This window comes from Echinops telfairi, unplaced genomic scaffold (assembly GCF_000313985.2).
Source record: "Echinops telfairi isolate 266 unplaced genomic scaffold, ASM31398v2 ScPeMD7_3533;HRSCAF=4204_0, whole genome shotgun sequence".
NCBI lineage: Eukaryota > Metazoa > Chordata > Mammalia > Afrosoricida > Tenrecidae > Echinops > Echinops telfairi.
Window position 1 is genome coordinate 48,628,318 of NW_022107431.1, and position 24,674 is coordinate 48,652,991.

Sequence of the window (24,674 nt, forward strand, 5' to 3'; positions counted from 1 at the left end):
TTTAAATCTCACACCTCTACTAATTCACTGTGGCCTTTGTATAAATTAGCTTACCTGTCTCTTTTGTAGTTTCCTCATCTGTCAAATGAGGATATTAGTTCCTATGTCATCAGGATGTTAAGAAGATTAGATGAGATAATGCACTTAGTAGTAGATTAGACTGAATAAGGCTTTATAAACCATACCTCTATCATTAGTTATATTTTTAAAGCAGATATAGGAAATGATGTGAATAACTACAGATAATTTGCCTCTAAACAACTTGATTTGAATTTTAAAAGAACACTTTGTATTTTCCAGAGAAAATAGGAAGGTAAGTCAAAAAGTATTGATACTACTGGGATTCCAGTCCATATATGAATGGTTTTATGTCTAAGGAAACATGTTCAAGCATGTCAATGAGATGCAGACAAGTTCTTTCCATAATACACTTGTATTCATCTCATTGGAGTTCCACCGAGGAAGGTCCAAGGACACAATGACTTCCTGGGGACCAGTTCAATTTGAGGCAAAGAGGTCAGCTCAGAAGGTTGTGGTGACTGTACTTTGGGCTGCAAAGAGCTATCTTTATAGATTTTCTCAAAGGACAGAGGTTGATCATAGAGGCTTGTTAGGAGAAGGTTTTAAGAAAATGGAAAACTGCATTGATGAGGAAAAGGCGAGGTAAGTTGTGCCCAGGAATTGTTTTCCCAGCATAGCAATGTACCTACTCATGGTTAGAGGAGAACAAGGACTGTCTGAGAATTCCACTGGGAACTCTCACCATGTGCACCCTCAGCTCAGTCTAGTCTCTCTAGAGTTTCTTTTGCTTCCCAAACTCAGAGAACGTTGAAAAAGAGCACAGTGGAGTCGCTGCAGGCTGCCAGAGCCACTGTTTTAACATGGTATAAACTGAAGATCACAGAATTCTTTGAAGAAGGGTGAGAGGGATGGAAACAGTGCTTTCAGAAGGATCTAATCCTAGAGGAGGACATGTTAAGAAAAGTAGCTTCACATTTTGATGTTTTTATGGAATAAATGTTTCTATGATGTTGCAGCAATACTCGATTTCTCCCTATACCATTCAGATACTCTTTTACATATGGGTGGAATACACATCCTTTTAATTTTTTTAATTTGTTTTTTTAAATTATCTTACTGGGGGCTCATACAACTCATCACAATCCATACAGACATCAATTGTGTCAAGCATGCAAGCATTTTTCATTGGCCAAGTGTTTCCACCACAGTTTGTGAAGATCTATGTTTACACACCAGCGCCTTACCCAGCATAGCAGGCACCGGGATCACGCTCCAACACTCACAGCCTTCCAGATCCATCACCCAGATTTCTTGTCCTTTGACAAAGTATATGTATGGTTGTTTTAGGTCAGAGTTATCAATAGCCATGACTCCATTGAACTCAAATTCGGTCACATTGCAGGAACAGTGGTTTCCTCCATTCTGATGGCTTGTGGCTGAGGACAGCAGTACGTGGTGCAAGGTGTGGTTGATAATGTTGTAGTAGAATATCTGACAGCCTAAACTGGCAACTTCTGTCCAGTACAAACGACTATAGGGAGAAAAAAAACTTAGTGTGGAAAACAGATCATTGGAAATATTAGTTTCTAAAGAAGATTACTGGGGTCTCTAAGTGGCATAGATGTTTAAGCATGCAACTGTTAGGTTGGCCATTTGAACTCATTCCTTGGAAGGTGGACCTGGCAAACTGCTTCCAAAGGATCATGGCCTTGAAATCATATGGGACAGGTTAGCTCTACACAACTACACATGCTAGGTCAACGTGAATTGGAGCAGATGAAAGAGCAATTAACAACAATAAAGATCAACCATGGGATCATTTCTAATGATTCGAGGAATAAATAAAAAACCTTTGGAGGAAACAAATTCAAGTATCCACTAACCCTTATTCTAAAGTGCAGGAGGTCCTAAGAAATGTAATTCATGGTGTTTTTCAATAATTTTTCAACAATAGATTTAGTTTGCAATTAAATAGGGTACGACTGTGACCTTAGCAAAACCAAACTCACTGCCATTGAATCAAGGTGAACTCATAGCCGCTCTATAGGACAGGGTAGAACTAGCTAGCCTGCGAGTGCCCGAGACTGTAACTGTTTATGGAGTAAACTTCCTCATCTTTGTCCTGAGGAGCAGCTCGGTGGTTTGAAATAGCAGCCCAATTCATGACCACTATGCCACAGGGCTCCTCCCTAGGCACTGACTTAAATAGTTCATTAATGGCTGTAAATATAGTCTATTTGCATACTTTCTTTTTTTTATTGAGCTATAGTTGACATACCATACAATTCAATAGTTTCATCACATAAACAAGAATTGTACAATCATGAAAAAAAATTTTAATGTTCAAGTCATCCAAATGCATGTCACTGACTCCAAATTGTCTTGAAGTATGATTTGTATTAGGGATACAAAACTCCCCCATCCCATGGAACATTATGTTGACACCCAAGACAGTCAAATCTTCACACATCGCACTATTTTCTGGTTGTACCAAAAAAAGGTAAATGATTTTGCATCTTAAATTTTTATTAAAAAGCATTTTCACTTTTGAAAAATGGGATGAAGTGGGATCTCCCTCCTTCTTAAAAATGTTTCTACAGAGGGAATCCAGGACGGATAGATCCCTCTGGACTAATGATGAGAGTGGCGATGCTGCGAGGGTAAGGGGTGGGTGGGGTAGAGGGGAGGAACTGATCATAAGGATCTGCATATAACCCCCTCCCTTGGGAACAGACAGCAGAAAGGTGGGTGAAGAGAGATGTCGGACAGTGTAAGACATGGCAAAATAATAATAATTCATAAATTATCAAGGGTTCATGAGGGAAGGAGGGCAGGGAGGGGAGGGGGAAATGAGGAGCTGATACCAAGGGCTCAAGTAGAAAGCAAATGTTTTGAGAATGATGAAGGCAACAAATGTACAAATGTGCTTGACCCAATGGATGGATGTATGGATTGCGATGAGTTGTACAGCCCCCAATAAATGATTTTTTAAAACTTTTCTAGAACTACTTAAAAACTTGCATTTTTAAAATACTTGATAAAAATATTCTTCTGGATTGTACAAGAAGATAACAGGGTCCACTGATAAGACATTAAGAAGGCATGGCATCATTTTCTCCTGCTTCATCAGAGGCTGGACTCTCCTCAATTTTCATTTCTCTGTTTTCTGCAGGTTTTGCTTGTACTTTTTTGTTAGAAGATTTAACCTTTCCTGTGGCCTCTCATGGCTTCGTCTCTGCCTTTGCAGGCATATGTTTCACTGACAACCTTGACAATCTCTTCTTGGGCTCTTCTTCACTGCCACCTTCAGCGAAGCTGATGTACCTTTGGGGCAACTTGGCTGTGGGGCAGGCGCATGCTGGATGCCAGCAGACTATGGGCCACCAGAGCTTTCTTGAAACTGGGTTGTCTTACCACTGCTGCTCTGCCCACTGCCTGGGCTGCTAGGACCGGGGCAGAGCAGTGGGAGAACCGGATGGACTCATCAGATTTCTTCACCACAGCCATACCTTCAATGATCTCCTCATGAGGGCGAGTACCAGGCTGGGTCATGTCATAAGAACTAATTGTCATTATATTAGGTCTACAATCAAGTGAGAGCTCAAACTCCACCCATATCATTATTGTTTCTATGAGTCCCTGGTTCCCTTTTGGAGACTTAACTGCCAGTGTATTGTGGAACTTCACAGATCTTCCCCATGGGAGTTTCGGCAACTCCACTGCTAGTAACATTATTTTAGTCAATGGTAAAGTACTATTGAGCAAAGACTTTTATACATATGTGGGACTTCTATTAGACTCTTGAGGTAGTTTATTGTGCCAACCTGGCCGATAAACACATGTGGGATTAATGAAGGGTGGAGGGATAAATGGCTCTATGAGCCTCGCCTTTCAAGTTCTCGGGCCTCTTGCTTTGTGATGGTCGGGCCAGGGTGCAGCTGCCTTAGCCAGTTCCTGCTTCAACTGGGAAGGCTCACTTCCTGAAAGACATTCCTAAAGAGAAGCCACGTGGCCCTACCCCAGGGCAGCCCTGGGTGCTGGAGCAGCCATGTGGAGACTCCTGCCAGCGCTGAGATGCTTACACATTCACTGACTCGGCTTTCCTCCTGCATTCAGCATCATTGTATCTGTTTTGTGAGATGGAGGAGGACTTTGTGGATTGATGTTGGACATATAGGTTAATGGGTTAATGTTGGACTTGAGGCCTTGGGCAGCACTGGGTTGGGATGTTTTCTTGATGCACACTTAATCTTTACATAAAACTCTCTCTTATACAATGAGTTGCTGTATAAGAATTTGTTTGTTTCTCTAAAGTACCCAGACTAACACTACTCCCATACAGGAATTGTTAATTTGCATATCTTCAAAATGCGACTGGCACATGCCATTAGGGTTGGAGATGTGGTGATACTTTTAGTAACACTCATCCGTGAGAGCAGAACCAGGGCTGGTAGACTAAGACATGTCACATAATGACAAAGGGAGGGTGAAAGCAGCCAACAGACGCTAGCCCCAGGTCACCATTCATTGGACACCTTCAGAACAATAGGTTTGAACCCAAAGCCAGTCACCATTTCTATCCTCCAGTTTGTTTCTACTTCTTAAAGCTAGTTGACAATCTGGTGTCAAAATAGCCTAATAACCATGCTTATATCACAAATGGGATATATCTTTCCAGTTTGGAAAATTGCTACTTACTGACTGAATGGAAGACCTAAAAGGCACAAGGACATTAATCCAGATAAAATGGATGAGACAGAGATTGTTCTTCCTGATGCTGCCACAGTATCCATCCCCTTTGTGTCTTTTCTACTAGCTAACATTTAATGAACGCCTCGCAAATGATGGTAGTATTAGATCAGTTTACATAAAAATGTTATTGGGTTACTAGCTAGACTAGATAGTAATTTGCCTAACTGCATTAATCATATTGAGAGTATAAATTAAATGTAAACATTTGTGGCTGTGACTCAAAAACTTCAATATGCCAAGAACGCCCAAACATCTTATTTTCCCATCATTGCCTTCTAATATTACCGTATATACTTGAATATAAGCCAACCCGACTATCAGCCAAGGCACCTAATTTTACCACAAAAACTGCATTTAAAATGTGTTGAAAAACTTGGCTTATAAGCGAATATATATGGTAAGTCAAAGGCATTACATTTAATATGTCTGTATTTCATTCCAATAGAAAGAAAAACTCACACTCCACATACCTTAAGAAAGGGTAGACAGAAAAAGAGATGATTGTTGAATTCCTGTTGCAAATCTTCAGAACTCTGGGGTACTTCACCTTGTATTCAAGATCTATATCAAATATTTGCGTTCTGTTTTGTGAATCTTTTGTTGCAAAGTAGAGGTGCTTTGCAATCCAGTCAACTGTCATAACTGTGATATCAAAACCCAGTGCATCTCGGAAAATCTTAACAGTAGGTGGAGAATAACCAAGAAGATAGTGTCATTGGTTCGGCTTCTTCTTAATTTGAAGACATGTCTGCGTTCACCTACATCATTGCATTTCTGTGTCATCTAAACTTCAGTATTTCTGGGTTGTCTATTATTGTGATCAATACTGCTCATTGATCCTTTTCACACATAATATTTTCAGTTTCAACCATAGCTTCAATGCTTCAAATTTACTTCTTCAGGCAAAAGCCATCCTTGAGTTACGAACTCAACCACAGAAGTAGCTATTGGATATCTCCATAAGCATGACTTCGCCCCTAACTTCCTTTTCTCTGCCTTGTATGGTTTCCTGAACTCTCAACATTCACCCTAAGAGCCAATCCTGACAAATGTGATTTGCTCTTGACTTCTGTCTCCTGCTGTTAACCATAGTGGTTCAGCTCCATTTAAAATATCTCCCCAGTTTGTTCAGTCCTTTCACCCCTCATTGTCTCTCGTCTAGGTCAGGCCCGCAATGTTTCCTGACCTTATTTATGCGACAGCTGTTCGTCTCGTACTGAACTGTCTCTATTCTGAGGCATTCTCCCACCATTAACAGAGAAGGCTTGCTGAAATACCACTCGATCACACTAATGACATCCTTTCTTCAATGACTTGCTGTTGGCTTCAAGCTAGAAGCCTGATTCCACAGCACAGCGAAAGGCCATTACATTCATTCTCCTGCTTACCTGGGCACTTTGCCATCTGCCTTTTACTCCATTCCCACCAGCTCCTCTAGTACAACCCCCCCTATTTGCCGCACTCTGAACGTATGAGGGCAGTCAAAAGGTACTGCTACACGCACTCGTTAAACCCTTTTATTAAATGAAAATACCAAAATGTGAAGCTATCGTTCCCTGGCCTGTCCGCCATCTAGCTCTATTCCTCTCTAAAGGACGTGTTTCCTTCTCTTCGAACATGTGCTCTTCAAGGGACATCAAGTCAAGATGGCCATCCTGGCGTCCCTGAAGGACTCCGCTGGCTCCCTTTCAACAGACTTGGAATTTTGAGCAACAAAAAGAAGTCTGAAGGGGCAATATCAGGATGGGTGGGGTAAGATTTCCCAATTAGATTCTTGTAAAACAGCCTTTGATACATTCTAAGCATGTGCAGCTGCGTTGTGGAAATTGGGGGGGGGGGGTTAATTGGGGGGGCAGGTCTTCGGTGCAACTTTCCTGACCTATTTCTCACCAATTTGGTTTTTCATTTTCATGAAACAACTTCACAACATGCCCCCATCATTGCCCTGTTTCCTTCAAGAACATCTATCAAGATGACCCCTTTAGAATCCCAGAGAACACTTGCTATAACTTTCTGAGCTGACTCTCTGCTTTGAATTGAACTGCCCGTGCAGATCCCATTGGAAGCCACTCTTTTGAATTGACCTGTTTTTCTTAATGCACCATAACAAGACTAAGTTAAGGGTACTACTGAGAGAACTTATCTGCAGCCATCCACTGATTGCAGAAACATGTTTCCAAATGCGTTATTTGGGATAAGCCCGAGCATGCACACCGGAACCCTTGGAGCCACACGTTGGGTTTTAGCTGTGTCCTATAATCCCATTCTCCCTTTGCTCTTGTACATGCCATTCCCTATGATCTTCCCCACCTTCACCTGGGTCATCCCAAGGCCTCTTTCCAGTCTACCACTCTCACCACCCCAAGCTGAACTAGGTGTCCTCTCATTCTCTGTAATTCCACTGCATTCGGTCCCCCACCTCACCCCCAAAAAAACAGTTATACTAGTTCATGTTCTCTAGTCTTAGCTCCGGCATGTGGGCTAACTGGCTTGCATGGATTCTTATTTAATCCTTACTATTTGTCACAGAAGTGAAATAACTTGCCACTGGCCACAAATCTAGCAAATAATGAAATGAGAATCAGATTCTAGGTTGCTGTATTCCAAACTCAGACTCTTAATCAACATGCATTAACTGTCTTCCCAGTATTAGAATGACGTAAGACTAGGGCTTGCTGATTTTTTCCGTGCATTCCAGGATCTAGCACAGTACTAAACTCAATAACTGGTTGATAAATTACTCATAAATGACATTTGCTTAAAATTTATTTTATATTTGTTTGTTGCTAAATTATAAATCTGCACTTTTCAGTCATTCTAATCTGCATGGTTTAAACCAGTGGTCCTCAACCTTCCTAATGCCGTGACCCTTTAATATAGTTCCTCATGATGTGGTGACCCCCCAACCATAACATTATTTTTGTTGCTACTTCATAACTACAATTTTGCTACTGTTGTGAATCAGGCAACCCCTGTGAAAGGGTTGTTTGACCCCCAAAGGGGTCACGACCCACATGTTGAGAACCGCTGGTTTAAACATTGACAAGTCTTTTAAATTATAGAATATTGTGATATGCAAATGTTCTACTTCTTTTGTTTCAAAAGAATCATATGGTGAAATACCTCAACTCTGGAGAGATTGTTCATGTTCAAAAGGAAGAGAGAATCTCGTTGGGCATAATATCCAATCTTATTATCAGCTGTGTAGCCCATAGCTCTGATGTCTTTCTCTGAAGAAAATGTCCACACAACTTGATTTAGATCCATATCTAAAAAATGTATCTTGTTGCCAAAAAGAGTTATGAGGTATGTAAAAGGATTGATTGCTGAAAACAAAAACAAGCAAACAACATATAAGAGAAAAGTAAATGTGGTTTATCAAAGTATCTTGATTCAATGTCAGACAGCTTTGAAACCCATGGGTTCCCTTAGGTCAATCTTAGTATACTAATTTCAGTCAAGAAAATGGTTTGAGTTTATAGGCTTTCTAAATCTAGTTTTGTTTCAGCCTGTTTGGGTGATAATTAAAATGCATTAACTATTGTATCTGACCTTAACTTCAGCACCCATATCCCTAAGGATATCAGCAGGCTAAAGTGTTTAAAAATTTTAAAATACGATGCATTATTTGTACACATTTTGGGGAATAAATACCTGATATCTGTGACTTTACTGTGTCAGAAAATGGTCCTGGCCCTTTGGATGTGAAGACTCGAACCTGAAGAGATAAAAAGAATGTCTCTAATTTATATCACTTGTTACACCCCCTGTGTGTCCTTCTCAACACCTCATCCTTCGGTAAATGCTGCCTGTTGAACTTAAGTGGCTGGTGATTCTAAGGTGTGTACTTCTCTAGTGTGAGTACTCCCATTATAGACCTGTCTATTGTGTGGCATAGGGAGCCCTGGTTGCATAATGGTTACATGTTGGGCCATTAACCACGACATTAGCAGTTCGAAACCACCAGCCACTCTGCAGGAGAAAGATGAGGATTTCTATTCCCATAAACAGTCTCAGGAACCCACAGGGGCAGTTCTACCTAACTGATTTGGTCCCTAAGAGTCAGAGTCTGCTCAGTGATGAATTTTATTGTTTGACTAGAAATTGAGCCACAGGACTGAGTTCAGTTCCAGACCTAGAGCATGAGTACTGACATCTTTGGGGTTCCACCAGTCTTTGTCTAACCAATAACTATTGGACTGAACTATTGTTGAGTTTTGTTCCACTTTTTCCCCACCTCTATCAAAAACCTTCTAATGTGATCTCTTTCAGATCAGTTGGAACTGGTAACCGGGCTACCACTATAATTCTTTTAGCCTCAGGTTGTGGAGACTGATGTTTGCATGGTCCATTAGTCCATTTGACTAGTTGCTTGTACATATTTTCTATTTTCTTGACTTTTCTTTGCTCCAGATGCCAAGAGGGCAATTGTTGTACTCAAGATGGCTGATCACAAACTTTCAAGATCCTGGTCACTATGTACCAAAGAGAATGTAGAGCATGGTCTTTGTGAACTATGCTATGCCAATTGTCCTTGGCATCCGTGGCACTATCACCCTGAGCCCCCAGGCCCAGTGACTCAGCCCTTCAAAGTTTTTGGTTCATAACTTTGCCTTCTGTACGTTCCACCACAGTCATGAATATATCTAAGCAAAAGTAAATAAATACACAAATATTCTCCATCAAAGTTATTTCTATTTGTGAACATACTCTCATAAAAGTCATACCATGTATTATCTATGTTTGTCCCTACATTTTCATTGTAGAGTTTTGAAGTTTCCAGTTTTCATGATTCAACTTGAGTTCATTTTTATGTATGATGTGGGATATGGCTCCTGTTACATTCTTCTGAAAATGGATATACATTTTTCCAGCACTATTTACTAGACTACCTCTTTCCCTTTGAATACATTTTGGCCCTTTTCAATGATCAACTGTCTGTAAATAGATTTACTACTAGATTTTCGAGCCTGTTTAATGTGCTTGACACTCCTGCACTCCCTGATTTGGACCGCCATGGCAATGTTTGGTTCTGGGCAGTGAGGAGCCTCCTACTTTACTCTTCTTTTTCAGTAAAGCTTTGCAAAACTTGGATCTTTTTCCTTTCCACAACAAGTTAGTTTTTCCCTGTCTTTCAAGAATAATGTTGGACTCTGGATCAGAATTAGGATTGCATTATATCTGTAGATTGCTTTGGGTGGTATTGACATTTTCACAATGTTAAAGCTTCCTATCCATGAGTATGGCATATTCTTCCAACTATCTAAGTCTCTTTTGTTTTTTGTGGTAGTGTTTTGTAGTTTTCTTTGCAAGATCTTTTATTTCTATGGTTAGATTTATTTTTAAAGTTTCAATTGTGACTAATAGTGACATTGATTTTTTAAAGATTTATTTTTAAAGTTTAAGGTTGGTTACTATTATAAATGCCATTGTTTTCCTTATTTCTTTTTTCAGCGATCTCTTGTTATTGTAAAGAAATCTGCTCTCTCTTGGTTTTGTGCATATTATTATCTCCACAGGTCTGCCTAAATAAGATGGGCTGAATGAAAAATCTGGCGGAGAAAGCAATGGGCTTGACGGTTCTTGGGAGACATGAGAGAGGGGGAGGTGGGGGAAAGGAAGTGGTGTTAACAAATCCAGGGACAAGGGAGCAACGAGTGATCCAAAATCAGTGGTGAGGAGGGTGGAAGAGGCCTGGTAGGGCTTGATCAAGGGCAGTGTAACTGAGAGGAATTACTGCAACCCAAATGAAGGCTGACCATGGTAGTGGGACAAGAGGAAAGCAAAAGGAAAGAGAGGAAAGAACTAGGAGGCAAAGGGCATTTATAGAGATCTAAATACAGGCTAGTATATATTTAAATTTATTTATATATGATGATGGGGAAATAGATTTATGTGCATATATTTATAGGTTTAGTATTAAGGTAGCATATGGACATTGGCCTCCACTCAAGTATTCCATCAATGCAAGAATACTTTCTTCTATTTAACTGGCATTCCATGATGCTCACCTTCCTGACATGATCGCTAAAGACAAAATGGGTGCAAAAGCAAATGTGGTGAAGAAAGCTGATGGTGCCCAGCTATCAAAAGATATAGCATCCTAAAAGCTTGAAGATAAACAAGCGGCCATCTAGCTGAGAAGCAACAAAGCCCACATGGAAGAAGCACACCAGCCTGTGCAATCACGAGGTGTCAATGGGATCAGGTATGAGGCATCAAAGAACAAAAATTTTTATCATTATGAATGAAGGGGAATGCGGAATGGGGACCCAAAGCCCATCTGTAGGCAACTGAACATCCCCTTACAGAAGGGTCATGGAGAGGAGCCAGTCAGGGTGTAGTGTAGCAATGAAAAAACATACAACTTTCCTCTAGTTCTTAAATGCTTCCTCTCCACCTCCACTCCCCACTAACATAATCCCAATTCTACCTTACAAATTCAGCTAGACCACAGGATGTACACTGGTACAGATGGGAACTGGAAACACAGGGAATCCAGGACAGATGAACCCCCTCAGGACCAGTGGTGAGAGCGGAAATACTGGGAGGGTGGAGGGGAGGGGGTTAGAGAGGAATAATCGATTACAAGGATATACATATAGCCCCCTCCCTGGGTGGGTGAAGGGAGATGTTGGACAGTGTAAGACATGACAAAATAATAATAATAATAATTTTTAAAGTATTAAGGGTTCATGGGGGAGGGGGTGGTCAGGAAGGGGAAAATGAAGAGCTGATACCAAGGGCTCAAGTAGAAAGCAAATGTTTTGAGAATGATGATGGCAACAAATGTACAAATGTGCTTGACACGTGGATATATGCATGATTTGATAAGAGTTGTACAAGCCCCCAATAAAATGATTTTTTTAAAGTTGTGAAATCTTCATTTAAGAACTATGGATTTAAAAAGTCATATTTGATAGCTGTGCTTTTCTTAAATAAAGTAGAAGGTAAATGAAAAGAAAGAAAGAAGAAAGAAAGAAAGAAAGAAAGAAAGAAAGAAAGAAAGAAAGAGAAAGAAAGAAATCTGACTAACTGGTGTTGATCTTGTACCTTATAGCTTTCATAAATCTTTCCGTTAGTTTCAACAATTTTTTACCCAGTCTTTGGAATTTTGTATGTAAAGGATCATTTTATCTACAGAGTTCAACTTTTTTTTTTTGCCAATTTGGGAGCTTTGACTTTCCGTTGCTTGCCTGATGGCTCTAGCTAAGACTTCCAGCACAACAACGTACAGGAGAGATAAAGGGCATCTTTTCTGGTTCCTGATTGCAAGAGAAATGCTTTCAGTTTCTTCTGATGAGAGAATTGCTGGCTGTTGGTTTTGTGGATATACCCTTTATTATATTGAGGAATTTTCCTTCTCTTCTTAGTTGGTTAAGTGTTTTTATCAGGAATGGAGTTGGTTTTGTCAAATGTTTTTTACGTTTCCACTGATCTAATCATGTGGCTCTTTTCCTTCGTTTTATTTACATGATTATACACCCCCACCCACTCCCCCGACCCATCCCCACCCCCTTTTTTCTTTGTGTCTTGGTTTTCAGTCTGATTCCTGGAGTTATCTGGGGCGCTGATTCAGAAAATTGCATTGGAGAGACCAGATCCACTCTAATTTCTTAGATATGGTGATCCACTATGTTTTCAGCTATGAAGTATACAACTTTATTAATTCATCACACTAGTTTTAAATGTGAGACTAATTCAGACCCACAAATTACAGGATAAGACCAAAGACAAGGTTGAAAAATGTCTTTAGAATTAAATATTAAGAGACTTCCAAGGTCAGCTGTAGTGGGTCATGGTAGCTAGTGGGTTCTGCTTTGAGCTACCATTCATAAAATCAGGGTTTGAACCCACCAGTCACTTTGTAGCCTTTAAAGGATTTAAATGTTCGGAAACCCAAAGGAGCACATCTTCTCTGTTCTATAGGGCCACGATGAGATACGGCTGATTATAGCACAGTGTGTTTTTCTTTCGTACAGGAGGCTGTGCCATAAAGAGAGACTGCACATTGGGTACTGAGAAGCCAGGACACAGCTTGAAAAGAGTGAGAACTAAAAGAGAAAATTGAAAAGGTACACACCTGGAAGATGTGCGGACAATGCAGACTGTCAAAAATGGAAGACTTAATAGTAATTTCCATAAATGTTTTAAAGATCTACATTTTTCTTCTTCAAATTATGGAGTAAACAAGTCCGAACACATTTTAATATGTAGAAGCCAATGGGTCATTCCTGGTAAATGTGACAGAAATGAGGATGACTGCAAGCTTCTTCGTAAGAAAAATTCGAACTCTTCGTTGAAGAGTTTCTGAGCACAGCTGGAGATGTTGTGCCACCTGATAAGAAGACTGGAACATTTTAATAAAGGAACTTAAACTCAGACCCATTTTGCGTTTCAGAACATTTGAATCGCTATTAAACTGACTACCAATCAGCCAATTGTGACTCATAGTGACCCTATTGGACAAAGGTTGACATCCCTTGTGGATTTCTGAGAACAGAAAGTCTCTTCTCTGTCTTGCAGAGCAGTGGATGCCAATAGCTTACCGCATGGCTAGCAATCAAGCACTTAGCCCAAGATGCCACCAGGCTCCTTGTTGAGTACAGTAACCCTTTTCTCTGGTCTCTTTTGAAGTTAACAAGTTGGAACTGTGTGATGTTCGGTTTCTAATAAAGGTAAAGCATTACTTGGGGGGAAATTCTGAGTTCATGTAATTTGCACTTTTCAGCTGTATCTTTCGATCAATTGCCACCATGTGAAGTATAACTTGACCTAATTATTTAGTACAATATAAACCACTTTAAATAAAACTAGCATGCACTTCCTCTATCTCAGGCTAGCTAACACTACATTAAAATATCCTGATTTTTTTTATGGGTAAGCAGAGTGATGAGTGCTATGGGGCATGTGTTCTGTATTTCAAAAACTAGAGCCGAGAGTGGAAAACTGGTGCCAGTTTTTGAATCAGCAGGTTAAATACACCCAGAAACAAGGCGAGCATTGGAGGCACCAAAATATGTGTTGTCCAGTGTTGCTTTTCAAGTTTTTGACCATCCATGTATAACTTGCATACATCCTTGCATTTTTTTATATGAATCCCTCTGGGTTGTGATGTATTTCTTTATCCTCCTCCTCCACTCCTCCTTCTCCTTTTTTTGTTATGTTTTTGGAGTCTATTGACTCAGATTTTTGCACCAATGTTCATGCAGGTTATTGGTCTATAATTTCCTTTTTAGAAATGTCTTTGCCTGGCTTTGCTATTAGAGTTATGCTCACCTCATAAACTATATCTGAAAGGTTTCCGTCCGTTCCTGTACCTTGAGTAGAATTTGGTGAGACCTTCACTGAATGCATGGTAGAATTCACCAATGAAGCCAGCGATGCCATCTAAGCCAGGACTTTTTGTTGGTTATTTGGAGTGTTTTAATGACCTGATGCTTATCTTTTATCTATTTATTTTTAATGTTAGTTTAGGTAGGTAGTATATTTCTACTAATTTGCTCATTTCTTATATGTTCTCAATTGCTTGATAATAACAGTATTCTGTTATTACCCTTTTTATTTTCACTGGTTCTATTATAACATCACTCATTTTATTTCTTATTTATGTTATTGCCATCTTTTCCTTTGTCTTTGTTAGATTTGCCAGTGGTTTGTTAATTTTATTAATGATTTTAAAGAATCAACATCTTGTCTTCATTACTCTTTCTATTGTTTTGCTGCTACTATATTTATTTCTGCTCTAATCTCTATTACTTATTTCCTTCTAGTGATTCTAGGTTAATTTTGCTGCTCTTTTCCTATTGAAATGTTGTGTTAAGATGATGATTTTAGTTTTCTCTGTTCTTGCTTTTTTAAGATTCAATGATAATTTATTCTTTTTTTTAATCATTTTATTAGGGGCTCATACAACTATTATCACAATCCATACATATATCAATTGTGTAAAGCACATTTGTACATTCATTGCCCTCATCATTCTCAAAACATTTGCTCTCCATTGAAGCTGGTTTTTTTTAATGTGAGTGTTTATTGTCTAAATTGTCCTCTAATCATTGCTTTTGGTGTGTTCCAAAGGTTTTATTATGTTGTGACTTTTTTTTCTTGATCCAGGAGGGTTTTTTTTAATCCTATATTGCCCATTATTTTTAATCAGTGTGGTATATAATTACTATGGAATTGATTTTCTGCCTTGAACTTCCTGTTGTTGATATCTAATTTTAGTGTTATGATCTGAGAAGATGCTTTGTAATATTTTCATCTTTGAGACTTGCTTTGTGGCTCCATATATATCATAGTCTACCCTGAAAAATCTTTCACGTCCATTAGAAAACGATGTGTATTGTGCAGTTGTTTAAAATGTTCTGCATATGTCTTTGAGGTCAAGTTGGTTGATTGTGTTCTTTAATTCTTTGGTGTCTTTGTTGAATGTCTTTCTAATTATTCTGTCCTTCAACTTGAAAGGTGTATTACACTTTTTCAATATCATGGTGGAAGTCTTAGCAGAACCATTAGTCAACAAAACGAAATCAAAGGAATACAAGCATGCAAAGAAGTGAACTCTTGCTATTAGCAGATATGATTTTATATAGTGAGAACCACCCAAGTCTCCACCAAAGACTCTTGGCAACAATTAGGGTATTTACTAAAATAGCAGGATACAAGATTAACCAGGAGAAATCAATTGGATTCCTATTAACAGCAAAGAGAGCGCTGAAAAAGATATCATGAAAATAGGAGAAGAGGTAAGCAGTCCATAGTGGGATTGCCGCAGGGATCGGTGAGCCTGGTGTCCAGGAGGACAAGTGAGAGGATTCTGGTAAGTGAAATGACCCCACGACAGCCTGAGGTGCTTCCTCTGTCCTGGAGGCGGCCCCCACCCACATCCGCCTTGCTTCAAAGCCCCTGAGATCTGTGACCTGATCCAGGGATTTCCCGCTGGCTGTGCTGCTTCTGCACGCCACCGCAGTCTCCACCTGCCGAGTGCCCCCTCAGCCCACGGCCTGGTTGCCACTCCAGGAGCTGGACGGCTGCCTTGCTGAGTTCCAAAGCCACAGCTGGACCACCGCATAGCAACTGTCCACTCGCAATGCCCACCTAGGGGAGTTGCTCCCATCTCCTGCAGGTCCCCGCTCTCCACTAGGTGGTAATCCCACCGACAAGCACTGGTCCCTCCGACCTGGGACTGTGGAGACTCCTTGCACCAGTGCCTGGGACCCCTCCACTCCTGCCGCAGCCGCATCTGCCATGTCCACAAGCACGGTGCCCACCACTTCCCCAGCAGCGTGGTTCATCACTGCCCCAGCCCCTCCCGCCCTGCACATGGAACAGTGGGGAGGACATCCTTGGTCCAGAGGGCATCTTACTTCCAAATCAAGCATAGCTCTGGAACCCAGCAACCCAATCGCTGGAGCTCCCCGCCCCCGCGGCTACAGCACCTCAGACCCCAACACGGCCACCACCTGCCCATTGGCCTCCTGCAGCCATATCGCTGTGCCTGGAGTTACCCAGCAGTCATATGGAGTTCCCCACAGCTGCGCCCACCTGTGCCTGAAACCTTCACCCTGTGGAGGCTTTCTCCTGGCACCAGTACCAGCTGCAGTGGGGTTGTCCCCACATTGCTCAGCACCACCTCCCATGGCAGTGTGTCCTCCCCCACCATTGATTTCTATTAGGTGCCTCTAAAAAAAACGTTTTTTAAAGAGCCTGAAAATTGTGCCCTGACAGCCCAGATCAACTCAGCCCAGGTGCATACATACACTCACCAGCCTCGCTCCAGTCTCTGAGGCCCCTCCTTGTCAACATAGCACCTGCCTACACAGCAATCCGACCAACCAGCATAGTAGGCCACAGAAAACACCATTACCAGTCGCACAGACAAAGTCTCCCATAAATATGGTGCCCAGCTCTATGAAATTGCCATGTAAGCAAAAGCATACTGCATCACTCCCAACAAGAAAACAAGAAAGACAAGTCACAACGGCAGAGTTGGCGATGCTCCTAGAAGAATCAGATGTTGATCTGCTACAAAAAGAAATTTTCAGAAGGCTGCTTGGAGTAATACAGGAGATAAGGGAAGCTACGCAGAATAAGGGTGCAATGATAGAGGAGATGAAGTCCCCTTACCAAAGGGAAATACCAGAGCTAATGGATGAAGTAAAAAAGCTGCACAAGATCATGGATCTCACGAACAGACTAGAGGAGGCAGAGAATCATATCAGTCATCCTGAAGACAATCAGGCAGACCTCAGCAAATGAGAAAGACAGTCAAATAAGATGGCAAAAGAGGCAGAAGAAAACCTGAGATCAATGACAGATGCTATGAATAGGAATAAAATTCAAATAATTGGTCTACCAGAACAAGATGCAGTAAAGAAGTCAACAGCTAAATTAGCGAGGGAATTTCTGGAAGCAAGCTTTCCCACCTTAATGAATGGGAATCAGACATTCATACAGGAAGCAGCGAGGACACCAATTAGACTAAACCCCAGAAAGAACTCACCAAGGCAAATACTAGTTAAACTATTCAATGTCGAGGAAAAAGAGAAAATCCTAAGGGCAGCAAGAGAAAGGAAGACAGTCACATACAGTGGTTTTCAGGTAAGCATATGCTCAGACCTATCAGCAGAAATCATGAAGCGGAGGAGAGAGTGGAGTGACATCTTCCAAAAGCTGAAAGAAAAAAAACACCTGCCCAAGAATCCTCTACCCTGCCAAATTATCCATTAAGATAGAAGGAGAGTTAAGGGTCTCCCAGGACATGGAAAAACTCAAAGAATACGCCACAAGACACCCAACCTTGCAGAAGATCCTTGCCAACTCACTATGTCCAGAAAACCAATCTCCACCAAGCACAAGTAGGAGAACACCATATAGCCCAACTCCAACCAGAATGAGAAAGGTGTGGCAGGAAGATTCTGAGTGGGGTGCCTTTTCCTGTCAGTAAAATATCAAGGGTTCATGAGGAAGGGAGGATGGGGGAGCGAGGGAGGGGAAAAATGAGGAACTGATGTCAAGGGCCCAAGTAGAAAGAAAATGCCTTGAAAATGTTGATGGCAGCATATGTACAAATGCGCTTGACAGAATGGAAGAAGGTATGGATTGTGATAAGAACTGTAAGAGCTCCCAATAAAAGTATTTCATAAAAATTTTTAAACCAGAATAGAAAACCCAGAAATAAAAGCATTCACATACAAGCAACTGGTTTTCAAATATCAATAGCTAGTTTAGGAAAATCAGATTCCTACAACTTCATCAAAGCATTATTTTACCCTAAGAGATGTGGAAGATAAGTTTATTATCATGTGCACTGTCACCAAGTCTATACTGAGAATCCGAAAAATCAAGTCACCTGTGATAAGTGGAAAGAGGTCTCATATTGAATTTAAAACACTAATATAGAGGTAACGGTAGCTTTTATTCTTATCTGTCTCCCTAACATTCTCCTTTATCAGCATCATGGTGGTGCCAACTAGTGAAATGGTGAGATTTCAACTATCTCTTTTCATGAACAGCGCCAGGGTTCGGCACCCAGATGATCCACAAAGTTGATGGGATGAAAGGAAAAGAACTGGAAGTTTACAACACGGACTTAGTTCTATGTAACTTTGACAATGGTGGATATACCTGCACTTGGCTTGTTCTTCACAATCTGAGAACCACATGAGGTAATACAAACGAGAGCATCCACAAGTCATGACCTGAAGTAGCAGGTGCAACAATAATGGCTGACGGAATCTGGGAAGTTTCCTGAGTGCCAGAGAACTGTGAAATCCCCTTTGCCTTAAAAAAAAACAAACCCCTTTGCCTTACTGTTTGTATTCTCTCCTTTGGACTGTTGCTTCCCACTAAATCCCCATGATCACAACATACTTCACAGTTTTGAGAGAGCATGGTACAGAATTCTAATCTGCTCCTTTGATCGTTTGCTTTACTTTATGAAGAGCCAGCAATTCCCATTTTCCGTCTCGTACCTGGAAAAGAACGATGTACTGAGGTCTCATGCCCTCTAGTTGAAAGGACATTGTGGAGGGAGTGACATCGACAGCAATCCAGTCTTCAAAGGTTGTGTTCGCCATGCTTCGATTGAATATTTGGTAGAAAATTTCAAATTTTGTTAAGACACCATTTTCATGCTTAGGCTTATTCCACCTAAATTCCACCACGACCTCATTATTATTGGCATAGTTTCCACTTGGTAAGACAAATATCCTGGGATTCTCTGGTGCGGAGGGAACTGAAAAGCAGATGATAAAAGCAGAAAGGAGAAGAAGACTGGATTCTGCCATGTGTGATAAGGGTGTGGAGCTATCTAACAATAAATACACCTTATTCTAGGCAGTTCAGATATTACCATTCTGTATGGATTGTGATAAGAGTGGTATGAGCCCCAAATAAAATGATTAAGAAAACAACAACAAAAGATATATACCGTTCTTAATAAACCTTCAGGAAAGAATATCCCATGGACTTCTTGAGAAACAGATCCTGATTTGCTTCCGCAAATCTTACTGACAGGAAAAGACACCCCACTCAAAATCTTCCTGCCACACCTTTCTCATTCTTTCTCATCTCTGTCCTATGTAGATGGAAGGTGCGTGATTTTTCTTCTAAAATGTACTTTTCAGTCTCACCCTGACTTAGTACTGTGGCTGCCGATGGGAATAGCAGGCCCCAGGAAAAAGATAGGACCCTCTCTGTCCTGTCGTCACTGAAAGGCAAAATGGGACAGCTCAGCGAGCCCAGCATTCTCACCCAGAACCCTTCCAGAAGGCAAAGGTTTTGGAGAACGGTGGTAGCACACACAGTGCTGTGGTCTGAGATTCGGAGGAAAGTGCTCCTTTATTCTGGAGGCAAATCAAGCTGGGTTTTTTCCCCTCTCCCAGTCCTTTAATCAAGAGACTATCCTCGGCCTAACCAGCGATTCCACCCTAGATCAGCCTCTCTTGCTAGCCCTCATCACATTCCAATCACATCTTTCTCGCTGTTCCACATTCATACTCTTCGTCCAGCTTCCAGCTTCTTTACATTTGTACTTTTCACATGCAGCAACTCTCTTCCAAAAGTTCTCTGGGAACCGGCTAGTTTCCACTCCATTCTCTCCAGGTGTGTCCTGATCATAGCAAACCGGATTGGTGTTCTCCTCCTACGAACCTGAAGCAGCTTGGTGAGAATGGAGGTTACCGTGGTGCCCATTCTCTCTGGCATACCGTCACTGCTCACGCCTCACTCGCACGCTTCCCTCACCATTCGAGGCATCTGTCTGTCTCCCAACCACACACACACATGCGATTTTTTCTAAACCAAAGCTAAAAACAAAGACGTAAAACCTACTACTGCTGTCAAGCCGATTCCAATACCTGACAAACCTACAAGGAGAGCAGCCATTTCCCAGGCTGGGAACAGTTTCAAAAGCAGACCGTTTCAGCTTCTCCTGCAGCACAGCTGCTGAGTCTGAACAGCCCAGTTTTCAGATGAGCACTTAACCACTGCTCCACCAGAGCTCCGACATCTTCTCTTATTCCTCATGAAATCTCCCCAAATCTAGTACTGGACTGAATAACCTTAATAGGGTCCATCAATTTCAACAATTTCCCAATTATGTTGCAAATTCCTTGAGGACACGATTCAAATTTTCTCATTCTTCCATATTGCCCCGTCATCCTCGTCACTGCGCTGATTCTGGCCTTCAATGCAGCCTCTAAAGCAGCAGTTCTCAACCTGTGGGTCGCGACCCCTTTGGGGGGTCACCACAACACGAGGAACTGTATTAAAGGGTCGCAGCATTAGGAAGGTTGAGAACCCTTCGAGTCTAAGGGGGTGCAGTCAGCTCATTTCTACAGGGCAATCTTGCCAATGCTCATATCCAAAGACAAAGTCAAACAGCAAACCTGGGTTCCGAGGCTAAGTGCTCTAGAATCCGTCTAGCTCCCTGCTACAAAACTCCTATATAAATAGTGGTGACGAATTCTGACAGTATAAAATGCAATGGAGAGTGGGTATCTATATTCATTATGCTTTTACTGGCTGCCAGTTCCTCTGCTAGAAGATTTCTATATCAATTAACTTGTGTGCTACTACTCTTAATCCACACTTGTAAAAATGACTAAATAAAGATTTGATCTATTACTTGATACCGTAGGGAAAAGTCTACACTAAGTCCCAGCCCTGCCATATTAGCTGTTTTTACAAACTGGACAACTTCTGGGTCCATGTTTGCTTTTGCATAGTGTAAAAACGGAACACCTGTTCTGCCTACTTCTGGGAGGGGTTGGAATTCAGTGACGTCTCCAACACATGATAGGTATGTAATAAATGTTTAATCAGGGGACAATCCATATAAATGTGCTTTGTACATTTCTAAAGTGGTAGGGACATTAAGGAAAAGTCAATCACACTTTTTAAACTTAACTACAAAAAACTATATTAATTAAGACATCAGTTTATTAATGTCGACATCAGTTATTCAACTGTGGTGAACTCTGAGAATAGCGCCTCCTGATAAACCTGCTTTTGCTCCTAACTGCCTGCTTTTCTTATGAAGCGTTCCACACCTGCTTAGTCATGTTCCTGCCTGCTCATCGATCATGACCGTCAAGTAAAACATTCTCTAAGGTTAATTCCTTGAAATATTACTTTGGAAGAAATCGTGCAGATCTATTTTAATGGTGCTATTGAAAGCTACAAAAGGTCTTTAAGGGATCTAAGCATATTTAGAAGACCCCCAATTTTTTTTTTTTTAGAACTTCTAAATGTCCAGTCAAGATCATGGGAAGAAAGATTCTACTTTTATTTTATTTCATAAGAACAATGTTAACCCCTGTACCTGCTTCAGGTGCTCGAAGTGATACAGATGCTTTCGGGCCCTTTCCCCAGTAGGTGTAAGGAGTGACCGAAAGATTAAATAAGGCATAGGGCGCCAGGCCTTCCACAGTAAATACAGGTAAAGGTTGCTGCTCACTAGCCAGAAACTAAAACACAAACACAAACACATCATTTTCTTAGGGAGAGAATCATATACTCTTATTTCTAATTTAATTCTCCAGATTCAAATTCACATGCAAAGTCTAAGCCTACAGTTGGGAAATGCCGATTTTGATTAAGTCCCACATCTTGCTTTACAAATCATTTAAAGTGTATCTAACTGTAGTCACAAAGCAGTTCACTGTAACCACAAAGTAGCCCGAGTTTGGCTATCAACAGGAGGTTTTAGGAATAATCTGACTGGTCAAATGCTTCGGGAACAGCAAAGAGGATAATCTGGGTGGAGGGACGAAAGTGCAAACAAACAGTGTTGGAAGGGCTAATGTAGATGACAGAGTCAGATGGAGAAAGAGAAGCTAACAGAACCAAACCATACCTTAGAGTGCGTACTGAATTCCACACTGTAGAAAATCAGGCCCCAATCCACTGCCGGGGGCGCATCCCACCGGATCTGGAAGCGTAGGGCATTTCCTTCTATCCTAAATGATGACTCTGGAACAGAATCTGGAATAACCTTAGGGGTGAAGGAAAAGTTCCCTATGGGATAGAAGAAAGAAAAAAAATAGAGGGATTAAGAATATATCCATTATCACAGAAATCATGGAAAATCAATCAAAGTTACTAATTATTTATACCAAAATAAAATATTTCTTTTCTCTATTATCCTGAAATTTATCCTTTTCTGATTTTTGTTCAGGCTGTAAACTTTGCTTAAGGTAAAACACACAGCAAACAAACCAAAAACTACTAACGCCCTTTCCTCTGAAAACATTATTCTTAAAACTAAACCCCATCCTAAACATTTATTGAATATTGGGGAAGGGAGGGGAGCGGAGAAGAATTAAAACACTGTACCTGGTAGGGGCTTGAGAGATGTCTGGATAATTGTGAATTGATTAAATTTAGCTGGTTCTAAAACAGAGACACTGGTTCTCTGACCAATTTCTTGAGCTGTAATAATCCTAAAACCATTGATCCAGAAGAGTCGACCACTATAGTACATCAGTGCATTCTGGGAAATTTCAGAAGTACTCCAGGCTGCGAATTCTGTGATGGTAGTATTACCCATGCTGCTAAAACATAACATCAATACACAAATAGTATGTATATATGAAATGGGAGAAAGGGCCGATGCATACAAGTACTGGTGAGACCAAGTGTAAGTATGTGAGTGCTTGGGTATGAGAACATACTTTGCCACAAAAATTGTCATTGTTCTTAATTCCTATTAAATTGATAGTTTTTTTACATTTTTTTTCCAAAGTAGATACAAGGCAAATTTTCTAGAAGTCATTAATGTAATATTGCAACAGCAAGAGTGTTACCCACATTGCAACATGTTAAAAATTGTCTTTGTAATATTATATGTCAAAAGCATAACTTGAATCATTTAACACAGAGATAAATCTTTAGCTTATTTTATATGTTCCTATAAAATTAGCAGAGCAGAAGAAAGACCAAGGAAAAGTATTTTTAGGACTTAGAGACAAGATTTCTATCCAGAAACAGAATCAGTAAAAACCAAAAAATGAAATATGGATTTGCCATCAGCATGAGGTCCAAAGATTGCCTGTAAATGAGGGATGTGGGTTGTGGTCAATCAGAGATGATCTAAAATAATGTAGTAAACCATGCTCGAGAAGCAAAGAGTTGGGACTGGGTGTAAATGTCACCAAGATAAGGTAACTTGTTACATCTAAGGGATGTGGAAGAAAAGGTAAGGTGTGGGCATTTTTCTAGAAATGAAAAGGAACAATGGTTCCTGAATTGGGTGTCCGTAAAGAGTGTGGGTCACAGACACCCGAAGCAGCCGTTACTCACAGGCCTGGTCAGACTTCATTGGCTTGGGCAGCTGTTCTTTCCGTTCATCTGCCCCTTCCCCTCACCCCTTCATGAAGATCCCTCGTTTCCCAGCAACTGCCTTAACCGTTACCTAACTCAGTTCACCCTGATGGTGAAAACTTGCCCACGTGACTGTTCTAGGGCCTGGGAAGCAATGGGCCTCGCTGTGGATTGATTGACTCATAGACTACAGGACACACACTTCAGAGGCGGCTGCTTCAAAATTAGACAGAAGTGCAAGGAACCCCTGAACTGCTCAATCGTTGAAAGTGTAACTTTAATCAAATCACCTCTCCCCTAGCCATCTGTAAAATACGGACATACCAATGATGATGCAGTTGATTTCCTTTCATCGTGGACTCCTCTAGAAGTAGGAAGATGGACCCCCCTCCCCAAACCCTTTATGGCTGAGAAACCATAGCAAGTGAGATCGTGAAAACCAATTCACGAGTCCCAACCTGCTGAGAGGTTTTTGCGCAGTGAGTGGTATCCCCTCCCACTCCTGGTTCTGTCAACACGTAATCTCCATTCAGTGTTCCAGCTTGGCCTTTAACTTCATTCTATCACAACTGTCTGGTTACCATCTTCTATATCTTAGTCAAAATGTGTCCTTTCTGATTGGGAAATCCAATTAAGCAGATTATTTTTTGAATTGATTTTATAGTCTTTCCTCAATGAAAGGGCATTTTGAAATGATATATATATTTTTAATCACCATGGTTCTTTCTAAAATTATTCCAGTTTACACCCACCTCGAAAAAACCCAAAAAACACACCTCCCTGCCATCTAGTCAATTCTGATGCACAGGAGCATAGAACTGTCATTTTGGATTTCCACACATGGACTCCCGAAAAGTGGCGAGTGGATTCAAACTGTTGACTTTGTGGTTAGTAGCCATTACACCACTAAGGGTCTTGACAAAATAAAAATTCAGTGAATCTTTTTTTTTTTTAATTTAATTAATCAATTTATTGGGGCTCATACAATTTATCACAATACATAGATCAATTGTGTAAAGCACATCTATACATTTGTTGCCCTCATCATTCCCAAAATTCTCTTGCCTCCTGGG

At 40.8% G+C, this 24,674-nt stretch overlaps 1 protein-coding gene across 1 annotated transcript in view; it reads right to left on the reverse strand.

Annotated features, from left to right (window-relative positions):
• ROS1 (ROS proto-oncogene 1, receptor tyrosine kinase) overlaps positions 1-24,674 on the reverse strand; it is a 155,056-nt gene that overhangs the window by 65,312 nt on the left and 65,070 nt on the right. The window contains exons 19-26 of the mRNA XM_030886771.1: positions 22,615-22,832; positions 22,136-22,296; positions 21,602-21,746; positions 18,750-19,012; positions 8,428-8,491; positions 7,897-8,099; positions 5,244-5,449; positions 1,266-1,552 (exon numbers count right to left, since the gene is read on the reverse strand). Coding sequence (XP_030742631.1) covers positions 1,266-1,552; positions 5,244-5,449; positions 7,897-8,099; positions 8,428-8,491; positions 18,750-19,012; positions 21,602-21,746; positions 22,136-22,296; positions 22,615-22,832 — 1,547 coding nt within the window. The remainder of the gene's footprint in view (positions 1-1,265; positions 1,553-5,243; positions 5,450-7,896; positions 8,100-8,427; positions 8,492-18,749; positions 19,013-21,601; positions 21,747-22,135; positions 22,297-22,614; positions 22,833-24,674) is intronic.